The 12570-nt window shown below is 32.3% G+C and overlaps 1 protein-coding gene across 3 annotated transcripts; it reads left to right on the forward strand.

Annotated features, from left to right (window-relative positions):
• LOC143068167 (cell growth regulator with RING finger domain protein 1-like) lies at nt 1-9677 on the forward strand. 3 transcript variants are annotated; one of them, XM_076242009.1, is made up of 6 exons: nt 1-155; nt 2597-2724; nt 4282-4441; nt 5803-5956; nt 7197-7304; nt 8137-9677. In XM_076242009.1, the coding sequence occupies exons 1-6, from the start codon at nt 49-51 to the stop codon at nt 8629-8631; spliced, it is 1152 nt and encodes a 383-aa protein (XP_076098124.1). In that variant the 5' UTR covers nt 1-48; the 3' UTR covers nt 8632-9677. The 3 variants fall into 3 exon arrangements, with proteins under 3 accessions (XP_076098124.1, XP_076098125.1, XP_076098126.1); XM_076242010.1 differs by lacking the exon at nt 1-155 and adding an exon at nt 181-307; XM_076242011.1 differs by lacking the exon at nt 1-155 and adding an exon at nt 271-378.
• The last annotated feature ends 2893 nt before the right edge of the window (nt 9678-12570 follow it).

Here is a 12570-nt window from a genome sequence, read left to right on the forward strand (position 1 = left end):
AGCTAAACGAGATGGAACTCTTCATTGTGGAGATGCAGAAAACTAAACATGACAGACGAAATCCCAAATTTACTCTCATTTGCGAATTGCACAAACTATATTCCAATTTTGGGAACCGTTTTAATTTTCATTCTGATCGTTTTTGTGATTTTAAGGTATCCAATAATATTGAAATAAATCCGTACATAACAAAATCTTATGTTAAAAGAAATATCATGACTGCACTCACGTGCACTTGTTTATATCGATTATCCATAAAGAAAAGTCAACCTTCCTATGGATGGAAACAAGTGCCTGTGATTACACTGTATATATGACATAAAATGGGTATCTGTAAATTCAATTTTCAATCTTTGTATTGATGATGGGGTAATCTCAGTAATTATCTTTTCTTGTAAACTTAATATGAGGCAGGCATTACCTGTTAATGGGGACGAAGTCTGTATGAATTATCTTTTTTGTAATTTAAATATTTGTTAAAAAAAAGAAAAGGAAATACCTAACGTTTCCGATTTTGGTTCTGTTGTTAGGGATTTTAGTTGTGAAGTTATTTAAGTTATGACGTCATATGCAATGTAAACAAAGAAACGCTATCATCAGGGAATGTTTTTTCATATCAAGGAATTATTAAAAATGAAATTGGTATTGCGTTCCTTCCTATTTTATACTAGACTGATAAATATATATTTTACTCAAAGTTTCATACAAACAATTTAAGACCTAAAAAGGAAGTACATTGTAGATTTCTGCGCAGATGCAGGAATTCAAAACATGACATCAAAAAAATTGAACAATTTTGAGTTCATTAGTACAATGAAAATTGCGGAAAAATTTTCCCGATTTTTTTTTTTTTTTTTATCATTATTGATTTTTCTACTGTTATTGGGGACTTCGTCCCCATATAATCACTAATGTAGTTTCTCCTTTGTACTTAAATATTGTATAAATATCTGTATGTATACACCTTATCCCTATTTGTCCACCATTACTAGATATCACTCAGGTTCCTGTAAAATTTTGACATCATAATATTAAATAGTGTACTGTTAAATATCTGACGCCACAATGGAAAAGTGATTGTTGTATGACGTCAATAGTAATTAGTTCAAGCGGGACAGATTCATGGGTCAAATGGGTATAGCGAGAAGGTGTATTATGAAGTTACTTATATAGCAATACACCTTATCGCTATTCCCGGCTGATCCCGAGAATCTGTCCCGCTTGAACTATTGAAGTCATACAACATTCACTTTTCCATTGTGCTGTTCATATGCCAATTTCACATTGTAAGGGAACCTGTGTGTAATGTAATGGTGGACAAATAGCGATAAGGTGTATTAATAGCTAGGTGTTGCATAAACACAATCAATACACAACACACTCATCTACTTTCACTACACTTGTTACCCACACAATTGTGTCATCTAGGTGGTTCCAGTTTCTTATCTATAGACGTATTTACACTTGTATGCAAATTTAACCACCATTATGTAAAATCATAGTTTCTGAAAAATTTGCCATAAACATTTTAAAAAGTTTGAAATAACAACTAAAGATTGATGTCAGAAGGTTATTTGGGCCACTTCTAAGATCATTTGGAGACAAAACTCAGCTTAATAATTAGTGTAAATACATTAATTGTTTCAAAATTGAGAATGGAAAAGGGGAATGTGTCAGTGTCAAAGAGGCAACAATCTGACCAAAGAACAGTAAACAATCTTCAACATGTAGCGAAAAAAATCCTGCACCTGGAGGCATGCTTTAGCTGGCCCCTAAACAAAAATGTGCGCTAGTTCAGTGGTAATAGATGTAATACTAAACTCCTAAATATTTAAATAAACTAAAATAAAAAATTGTACAAGACAATTAAAGGCTAGAGGCTCCTGACTTGGGACAGGCCCAAAAATGTGTTTTTTTAAACATGTTTTTGTGCGATCTTAACCCTCCCTTAATTTCCCAATCAGCTGGAATAGGCTGGTTTTTGAAATTTGATATTTGATTTGTCGATGCTTAAGTTAATGTCAAACAAATAAAATAAAAGGAAATTTTGGTACAATGTTCAACAATAGTGAAGTGTCTTATTCAATATCTTAAGCTCAAAATATGTGCAGTCAAGATGTGATTAAATTTAACACTTAAACATAGTCTGCCAATAACAGGATTTCAGTAACAAATTCTTGAAAAGAAAGAATATACTAACATTTGACTTAGATTAGAGTGATAATGCTAAAATATCATTGATGTTGCCAATGAAAATAGAGATTGATTTGTATTTTGTTTGCTTAACATCCAGTGGCAAACATTTCATGCATGTTCATGACAATGGAAAATAGAGATAACTAACAAATTTATTTGTGGGCTTTAAAACTGCTTTGTTTGTTCAAAGTGCAGAAACATCTAGAAATGTTAACACAATGTGTTAACCTTACAATACTACATTTTGCAGGTTTAATGCAAAAAATCATCTTTTCCTGAAGTTATTCTCCATCTCAATTAAATGCATGTTTTAATTTTGAATTGAAATAGTATATTTAGAGTGTAACTATATATTTGGGTAAAAATACAATGTATACTCACTTCTTTAATATATTTGCAGATTAAACGATGAAAATATTTTTCGCAATTTTGGTGCAGTGACTAGATTTGAAGAAAAAATGGAGCAACCAGGCTACAAATTACAGAATCCATTCAGCATTGTGTTATCACCTGATTTGAAACACTTAGGTATACATACACCTGTAGACTATTAAATGTTACGTTTTGCAAGTTTCTTTTAACCTTTACTGTGAAATTCCCCAATTTCTTCAGTTTGAATATTAAAAAATATTCCATTTTTAGCTCACCTGGCCTGAAGGGCCAAGTGAGCTTTTCTCATCACTTGGCGTCCGTCGTCTGTCGTCCGTCGTTGTCATCCGTCGACGTTAACTTTTTACATTTTGAACTTCTTCCAGAGAACCACTGAATGGAATGAAACTAAACATGGCATGAATGTTCCTTATGATGTGCTGACCAAGTGTTGTTACTTTGTAGCCGATCCATCATCCAAGATGACCGCCAGCGGGGGACTTAGTTTAATATAGGACCCTATGGGAAATGCATACAAAAGACTTCATCTAGAGAACCACTGAATGGAATGAAACCAAACATGGCATGAATGTTCCTTATGAGATGCTGACCAAGTGTTGTTACTTTGTAGCCGATCCATCATCCAAGATGGCCGCCAGCGGGGGACTTAGTTTAGCATAGGACCCTATGGGAAATGCATACAAATGACTTCTTCTAGAGAACCACTGAATGGAACGAAACCAAACATGGCATGAATGTTCCTTATGAGGTGCTAACCAAGTGTTGTTACTTTGTAGCCGATCCATCATCCAAGATGGCCGCCAGCGGGGGACTTAGTTTAACATAGGACCCTATGGGAAATTCATACAAATGACTTTTTTTAGAGAACCACTGAATGGAATGAAACCAAACATGGCATAAATGTTCCTTATGAGGTGCTGACCAAGTGTTGTTACTTTGTAGCCAATCCATCATCCAAGATGGCCGCCAGCGGGGGGACTTAGTTTAACATAGGACCCTATGGGAAATGCATACAAATGACATCTTTTAGAGAACCACTGAATGGAATGAAATCAAATATAGCATGAATGTTCCTTATGCGATGCTGACCAAGTGTTGTTACTTTGTCTCCGCTCCATCATCCAAGATGGCTGCCAGCGGGGGGCTTAGTTTAACATAGGACCCTATGGGAAATGCATAGAAAAGTCTTCTTCTAGAGAACCAATGAATTGAATGAAATCAAACATAGCATGACTAGTCCTTTCCTTATGAGGTGCTGGCCAAGTGTTGTTACTTTGTAGTCAAATTTTATCTGTTTTTATATGATTTCAAAAACCCAAGTAGAGTCAGGTGATCGATACAGGCTCTTGAGAGCCTCCAGTTTATTTTGATTAAAGATGGTTCCCAGGTTTCATATTTGTCTTTGTACTCTAAAACAATACAATAATGTTATTGTCAATCAAGGAGGACAGTATAATTACAAACAAACATAGCTGGATAAATCTGCATACAAACAAAAAGCCTTTTCACAAGTGAATTTGAAGTCATGTCTTCTATTATCTAGTTTCAGGGCTTGTCTCAAAATATTAAAATATTTTGCACACTTTTTGAAATATATTATCTGCAATACAACAACTCTAGGATCACAAAAAAGAAATTGAGTTATCTTCCCTTAAACCTAACCAACAAAAAATTTACTTGGTTTATATTTCTCAGATTTGTCTTTAAAGAAAAGTTGTTTGCTATACATTTATTGGGGAGCTGTCATCACAGAATTTTTCAAAGAAATTCAAAAGCCTTGGTTAGACTTACTGGAAAACTTGAAAGCAGGAGAGTGGTTGAAAGAGTCTACATTGTTTATAGAAACAGGGAAACAGCAAGTATTTTAGATAAACACATTTTATTGTAAGGGAAATGCTTGTACTACTCTACTTCATTTATAATGTAAAACTTTTGTTCTTGGGTAACAGTTTTTATAGGTTTAGAATTGACAAGCTTTTACTAAGAGGTGTTTTAAACAATTCAAGCAAAACACCCCCAATGATTTATAAGACCCTTATCACTTATGCAATGATACAATTTCAAATAGGCCTATGCATAACTGGACTTAATTTTAATGCAACAAATTTGCTGTTTCTTTCTTAATGTGAAGACCCTCTGTAGAATATTAATATGTTGATTGGATTCTATTTAAGAACTAATTCATGGAAGCCATAGATTGTTGGAAATTTACACATGGCCTGGGCCGTGATATTCGAATTTTATCCTGAGTGTTAGCGAAGGATAAAATTAACGAATATCACGGCCCAGGCCATGTGTAAATTTCCAACAATCTATGGCTTCCATGAATTATTTCGATTCTAATAGGACAAACACGGTCATTAAAAAACTGAAGCGAGGGTGGGTATGCTGTGTGTGTGGCTGTTCTTTTTTACTCCCGGTTAGATAAAGCACAAATATCTTTATAAATATGTAGCTTGTTTAGGTTTTTTCGTGAATAACTGCTAGAATAAAACTTTTTAATTCTTTAAATTCTCAAACCCAACATTTGCCATTTTTAATTTACATGTTTTTTTCGTAAGCTTCCGTCAAATCCATAGTTGACATTTTGTAACTAAGGAGACGCCATGTTGACTTGCTGAAATGAGTAAATATGCGAATAATGCCATAGAATAGAAAATAAAACAAAACCTACCTCAAAAATCAATTTTAATACAATATCATACGAATTCCGATGCTTCACGTAACAGAAAACTTTCAACTTTAGCTGTTTCATTTGTATGACGTCATGTTTTGAAATGACTTAAATGCGCCAAAAAGATTAATAGACTTTCGCGGAATTTTATTTTATTTTTATTATGTTGATTTCTCCGAGCTCTTGTGCATTACTTTTTTTTATTATGCATTCGAATAAGAATAAAAGTTATTTTGTCTTATTTTAATTGCACTTTTTAAAACAATAAAATCGGCAAAGGGTCTGCAAATAGGTTCCAATACCTGTAGATTTACGTGGGAAGTATATTGTAACAGCCATTATTATGTATATCTCTGAGTCTGCGCTAAGTATATTTTATCGAGAATTTTATCACAGTGTTGTTTACAAAGCTAAAGAAGCACGTCATATTAGAATGTTTTGTAGAGAAGACAAAGGTATACACATAGTAATTTTTGTATTTATTTTCAGGAAAATAATAAATATTGTATTATATATTTTGTTCTATTTTTGTTAAATTCCAGATTAAGTCCAGGACAACATAAACAACTCATTAAAAAACCACCAGAAGTGACAGGAGATTTATTGGGATCTAGACCAAGAAGCAGATACCCAGCAATAGTTATTACAGTCATAGAAAATATATCAGATTTAACCAGCAGTCAATATCCTCAAATTGTAGGTGATCATATTATACTATGCTTCATGAATCATGATTATGATTAAAGTTAATAAAGTCCATTTCTCTTCTATCCATCTGTTCATTTTTCAACCATGCCTGTTCTGGATCTGTAAATTTATTTATGTGTTTTTCCATCTGCATTTTGTATTCGAAATTTCTCCTATATCAGTGATTTCACTAAATTGTTCAGAAATATGGCATGGTGGACCTTTTGTTTGATCAGACGACCTTAACTATGTTGGGGTCCAGAGGCAGATTGAGAGGGGGCCCGGCCCATCCTCTTGTGGGAAAAATTTGGTTGCTTATATAGGGAATCAATGAAGAATGACTGGAGCAGGCCCTATCTTATGAAAATTTCTGGATCCACACCTAGGGTCTACCCTAACAAAGGGTATAAAATAGGGATACCGTATGAAATTGTGAGTTCAGCTGATTTAAGGATGTACTTAGGTAAGGTTTTGGAATTCATGTCAAATATTCGGACTCCTGAGTGTTTTTCCATAAAATACAAGGTCAAATATTTTGCCCCATAACACCCATTTATTTTTTCATGTAAGACTTAATAGCTCATGAAAGGTCATTTCCCAAAATTTTAGAAGATTCTTGATTTTCTTTCTTTTGTTTTGTGACCCAAAAATACCAATGAAAATATAAGGTAAAAGTCCGAGTCAGCCTTTTCCGGTCATATTTTAAATCTCCAATATCTCGAAAAGGAGGTCCATGGCCTGTCAATATTTTTAGTTTATTTTTATCCTTAACAAATGCTCTACTGGCTCATAGTATCAATTTCAACTTCTTAATTTAATAATTTTCACCTAAACTCACCAAAGTACATTCTTAAGTTACTAAATATATTTGTAGACAAGACTTAAGGTGGTACCCAACACCTCGACTAAAATTAATTTGGCTCGTTTAATTTTCATAAAATTTTGACAAAATATTTACTTTGACCCTTTGAAAAAAATATAAAAAATTCAAAAAACTTGAACCAATCACTTTCTCGGAAAAATTTGATTTGAAACATAGTAGTTTGACAAACACTTACTTTGATCATTGAGAAGCTTAATATTTCCTTAACAATACAACGTGATTAAAACGTGTAGATGATTTTACAGAGTTATCTCCTTGTAGTGTTAGGTACCACCTTAAATGGCATTTATAAAAAAAAATTGCCAAACAATTACAAAATGTTTATTGTAATATTTAATTAAAATTGATTGATTTTATATTTTTCAGGTTGCAGTATTTTCTGTGATACATGTACAAGATACCGTATGTAACAGTGATACACACATAATGTACCAATATCTTAAAACAACAGACGACCAGGTGACAACATTACAGGTGAGTCTTTTTTCACCAAGGTTTCTTATTTTATTCATGAGGGCACAACTTCCAATATACAAGGTGATGGCCATGCCGTGGAATAGGTCACCTTTTCAAGCTTGAAGAAAATATACAAATAGGTCAGGAAAACTTTTAGAAATATATGATAAGGTCGATAAAGTTCTCATAACTTCTTTGTCTGTCATCTTTCTTGATGTTCCGGCTGTGTTTTTATCAACCATTTTTCTCTCTTTTGACACGTTGGTTCATGTATTCTTACTTATTTTGTATAACATAGAAAATATATTATTGTACTAAAAACTATTTTTAGTGTTTTCTTTAGACAAATTTTTAAATTATATCAAAGACATAATATAGAATTAAATATTTTGTTACAGATGTAGTTAAATCAATTTGAATGATAATAATCAGTCGAAAAATGCATCTTTTCCCGATATCTCACAGTTTAACATCGCGAAAATAACGTTGGCAATGGCATTACCTCCCCTGTAACTGTATCGTATGCCCTTAAAAGGCCCTGAAATGAAAAATGTAAAACAATTCAAACTAGAAAACAATCATCTTAATTCAGTACAAAATAATGAACAGAAAACAAATATGACATATAGCAACAAACAATAACCACTGAGTAACAGGCTCCTGACTTTGAAACTTTATTTGTGTAATGCCCCTTTCATTAAGTTTTACTGAAGTTTTTTAGGAGTGAGTTAATGATAGGATCTTTTCAGTCATCTTTTCTAGACTTCATTAAATTATCATGTTAGACAGTTTATATTTTTCAAATACGGTGTGACCCTTTCTAATTTCATTGACTTTTTTCAATTTTCAGCCTCTGTTTGTTTCACAGTTACAACAAAGTGAAGTATCCCCAGGAGGAGATAACTCCATTAATAATGATGACAATGTGGATTCACATACATCCACTAGTAATGACAAGTTAGCACAACATACCAGTGTAGTGGAAAACAGTGATTTACATAGACGGCCTCAGCGTGAAGACCATCCTCATACAGAATCTAATGAAAACAATGTACAGATACACACAGCAGAATGTGTAGTGTGTCAAACCAAAGATGTTACAATAGCCATCCTGCCATGCCGTCATGCATGTGTTTGTGATACTTGTTTACAACAGTTAGATAAATGTCCAATGTGCCGTGGTTATATTGTGTCATATTTCAGAATTGGAGATGAGGACACTTTTTCTTCTTATAATTCTAGTCATAGATCCTCTAGAGAAGGTATATCACATAGTAGAATGAATGGTGAAAATAAATGGGAACATTTCAACAGACGTATCAATGAATTTCTGGGATTTCAGTAAATGCAGTTATTCAAATTTTATTTTATTTATTACATTCCTCAAGAAACACATTTTATTTCATGACATATTAAACTAGCAAAAGTATCAGAGCAGATTTCAATGATTGAAATAATTTTGTGCACAGTGCTAAAAAAATCTCATTACAATGATATAGAACTGAAATGACAAAATGGCAAAGTTCTGCTAAATTTTATCACAAATATAACAAGATATTGAGAAGGAAGAATTCAGTTGCAAGAATTTAATGATCTAGAGAAAATTCTAATGCCAGTGATATTATTCAATTATTGTCTTATATGAGGTAAATGTGTGGTTTTATTGACTTTTGAAAAACTAATATTCACTGAGGCCACCAGCCAAAGTGAATATCAGTTTTTCAAAAGTCAATTAAACCACATATTACCGAAACAAAAGACATTAATCGTTTTATTCCATATTCCGAGAGAAATGTACATGTATGTCATAAAAATTATTTACCAAAACCAATTGTTCATGAAACGTTTTTTTACAAAAATTATACTCGTAAAAGCACATGATGTTTTGCGTGATGAATATACTTTTTAGGCAGGTGAATCTGCATATTTATTCAAAATCCCATTCATATAGAAAAAAAAACTAAAGTTTTACCAATATGGAATTACTAGTTTTATACAAATATCTTTATTAACAATACCACCAATAAGGGGCACTTAGGCATGGTCCTTCAAAATATGATGTCATAGAAAAAAACTGTTAATTACACCCAGACAAATTGATATGTGTAAACTTAATTTCATGTTTTCTTAAATTTTTATGTTTTGTTTCTTTTTGTCATTATTTTGTCATTTTCATTAATAGTTAATAACTAATTGATAATCAAAGTTTTTGATTTTGTTTATTGTATTTATTTTGTTTTGTTATAAATGATTACTATGATCAGCAATGGGCACCATAATTGGCTCAATAAAATATCTTATATCTTGTTTATGGTAAAGTTATACATGCTGCTGTTGAATCATTTTGATTTGTATTTATTTTTATATTAAAGTATGAAATTAGTCTAAAAAGTGTTATTTATTTGTATACCCCTGCTCTAAAGAGTCTGAGGTATTAAAGATCCCTTCTGTCTGTCTGTCTGTCATCGCAAGTTTGGTTTCCAGGAGATGATTAGAGAACAACTCAATATAAAACAAATTTTACTTTTATTTTTCCCAAATGATTGTTAACAAAAGTGTACATAACTTTGATCCAAAGATGGCATATGTAGTTAAAACACTTACTTCATAAACAATAGATTATATACCACAACAAACAAGATCATTTTAAAAAGGAACAAAGGTAAAGATGACAATAAGAGAAATGAGAATGTTAAATCCTTGCTTCAAGCACACTGTGCCAGGAAAATGGAAGAAATCAATGGAGTCTTGATGCTTTATTCAAACTGAATGTAGGCCAATAAGCAGCCTTATAGCCCTTTCTTCTGATGAATCATTAAAACAGGAATGTTTCCAGCAATAACATATCATTTTTAAAACAGAAGACCAAGTGAGCTTTTCTCATCACTTGGCATTCATCGTCTGTTATTGTCCCTTAACTTTTACAAGAATCTGCCCTTAAACTACTGGACTCAATTTAACCAAACTTGGCCACAATTATCAATGGAGTATTTAGTTAAAAAATAGGTTTTATGACCGTGCACCCAAACCAAAATTGCGGACATGCTAAAAAAGGAACATAGGGGGTAAAATGCGAGTTTAGTCTACTATTTTGAAAACCTTTATAAATCAAGAAATCTGACAATGGCAGAAGTGTTCAGAATGTTGAACTCTACTGATTTTCCATTTACATCATAACTGTCCAGTGACTTCTTATAGGAGTTATTGCCATTAAAATTTACTCTTCTTTTTTTACACATTTACCTTTTATTTGGAAAACTAAAATAGATACACAGATATTGTAAGGTGCAAAATGATTAATACAACAAGATCCGCAAATAAGTCTGTATTGTTGAAATCGCCAGTTGCCTCCATATTCGAGTTATTTCCCTTTGATGACAATTTTTACCATTGTTTTCTTCATATCTTAAAAACATCATAGATAGAAACTTGAATAAGCAAAAATAAACAGCAAAACAAGATCTACAATTCAGATCATGTGAAGGAAATCGTAAGGCAACTTCTTATTGGGGTTAATTCCCTTTGATGACTATTTTTTTGCATGAATTCTACTTTCGTCTATTATGTTGGAGAGTGTCCTTTGTTAAATATGCACATAGACCTAGACAAACGACACAGGCTCTTTGGGGCCACTAGTTCAGGCACACAGTATTGTATTTCAATAGTTTGCCTATTTTACTGTTCAGAAAATTTTTCAACATTTATGTCATCAGGATTTACAATTCGTGCCTGTGTGACTGTGTTCTGACTATAAATATGAATCCCCATGTATATATAGCTGAAACATATGTATTGATATACTGTTCCCAGATAAAGCTTGCCAAATAATTGACACAGATTAAACTATAATGTTTTCAGAGCATTCAGATTTTTTGGGGGTAAAGATTGCATAACATGCATTCAAAACCCTATGTTACTGACTTGATATCTAAATCTTCAAATGCTTATCACTCCCTTTTTGATACACAAAAAAATAGTGCAACGATCATAACATTCTTTACATCCTATCCAGAAATTTATCAATGCAATCAATGCTCAGATATTTAAGTCACAATACGATGTTACACTTGTTTAGAAAATTACATTACTTTTGCAAGGTGCAGGAATCTAATATCTATTCTAAAAATATAATTGATGTCATTGTTAAAGTCGTCTTTAAAAATCGGAGCTATCTCCCATTGTCCATAATTTTAGTTGAATCAACTATAACCAACGCTTTAACGATAACAGCTGAGACTACAGTACTATAACAGTGTTATAGTAGTCTCAGATAACAGTAACAGTACAATGCAATATTTAACAACTTACAACTGATAGATTAAACTATTAATCTATTAATGAATTAGACTATTTACCGGATTTGTAATCACATAAGCAACACGACGGGTGCCACATGTGGAGCAGGATCTGCTTACCCTTCCGGAGCACCTGAGATCACCCCTAGTTTTTGGTGGGGTTCGTGTTGTTTATTCTTTAGTTTTCTATGTTGTGTCATGTGTACTATTGTTTTTCTGTTTGTCTTTTTCATTTTTAGCCATGGCGTTGTCAGTTTGTTTTAGATTTATGAGTTTGACTGTCCCTTTGGTATCTTTCGTCCCTCTTTTTTTAACGCAATCTTTACCCTTCTTTGCTTACGAGCACTTTGATTTATCATAAGGTTTTTATCTCAGGAGGTTCTCATATAATACTGCAAAGCAAGGATTTGTATGTTACTAACTATACAAATCCTTGTGCAAAGCTGAGACTACTATGTGTTATAGTAGTCTCAGTGCAAAGTAAACAAATATGCTGTTTATAGTTTAATATGAAATTGAAGAGGTTTACATTTTATGCACTTGTTGTGATTTTGGAAGTTAATGTCCGTCTCAGAAACTACATTCTACAGAACTTTTAACTTCATTAAACCAACACAGAATGGCAGGTTTAAGTACTATAATAAATTCGTATCAATTAGAATTTCAAGTTTGGTGTTTTCCTTGTCATCTATATTCTATAAAATCAAATTTCTTCAAATGTATATCTACTATTCCGAGATTAATTATTTAAAAAGGATTTCTTATTTGCAAAATAAATCTGTTCTTCGTGCGTTTATCTGATTTAACGAATCAGGGTTTTTTTGCGTATGTAGTAATTGCATGGTTTATTAAGTACATGTTCAATATTTAAATGACTTGACCAATGAAATGCCTCCTGTTGGGTCTTAAATTTGTTTGCAATACTCTATTGATACCCATTTACAATTTTGATAATTTTATCTTGTTTACTATCTATTTTACAGTCGTAA

This window comes from Mytilus galloprovincialis, chromosome 3 (assembly GCF_965363235.1).
Source record: "Mytilus galloprovincialis chromosome 3, xbMytGall1.hap1.1, whole genome shotgun sequence".
Taxonomy (NCBI): Eukaryota; Metazoa; Mollusca; class Bivalvia; order Mytilida; family Mytilidae; genus Mytilus; species Mytilus galloprovincialis.

What these genes read in the sequence shown, in the direction of transcription:
- LOC143068167 (XM_076242009.1), top strand. Translation starts at nt 49, where the DNA reads ATGACAGACGAAATCCCAAATTTACTCTCATTTGCGAATTGCACAAAC. An exon ending in ATCGTTTTTGTGATTTTAAG is followed by an intron (nt 156 to 2,596) that starts GTATCCAATAAT and finishes ATATATTTGCAG; the next exon opens with ATTAAACGATGAAAATATTT. An exon ending in GCAGTCAATATCCTCAAATT is followed by an intron (nt 5,957 to 7,196) that starts GTAGGTGATCAT and finishes TATATTTTTCAG; the next exon opens with GTTGCAGTATTTTCTGTGAT.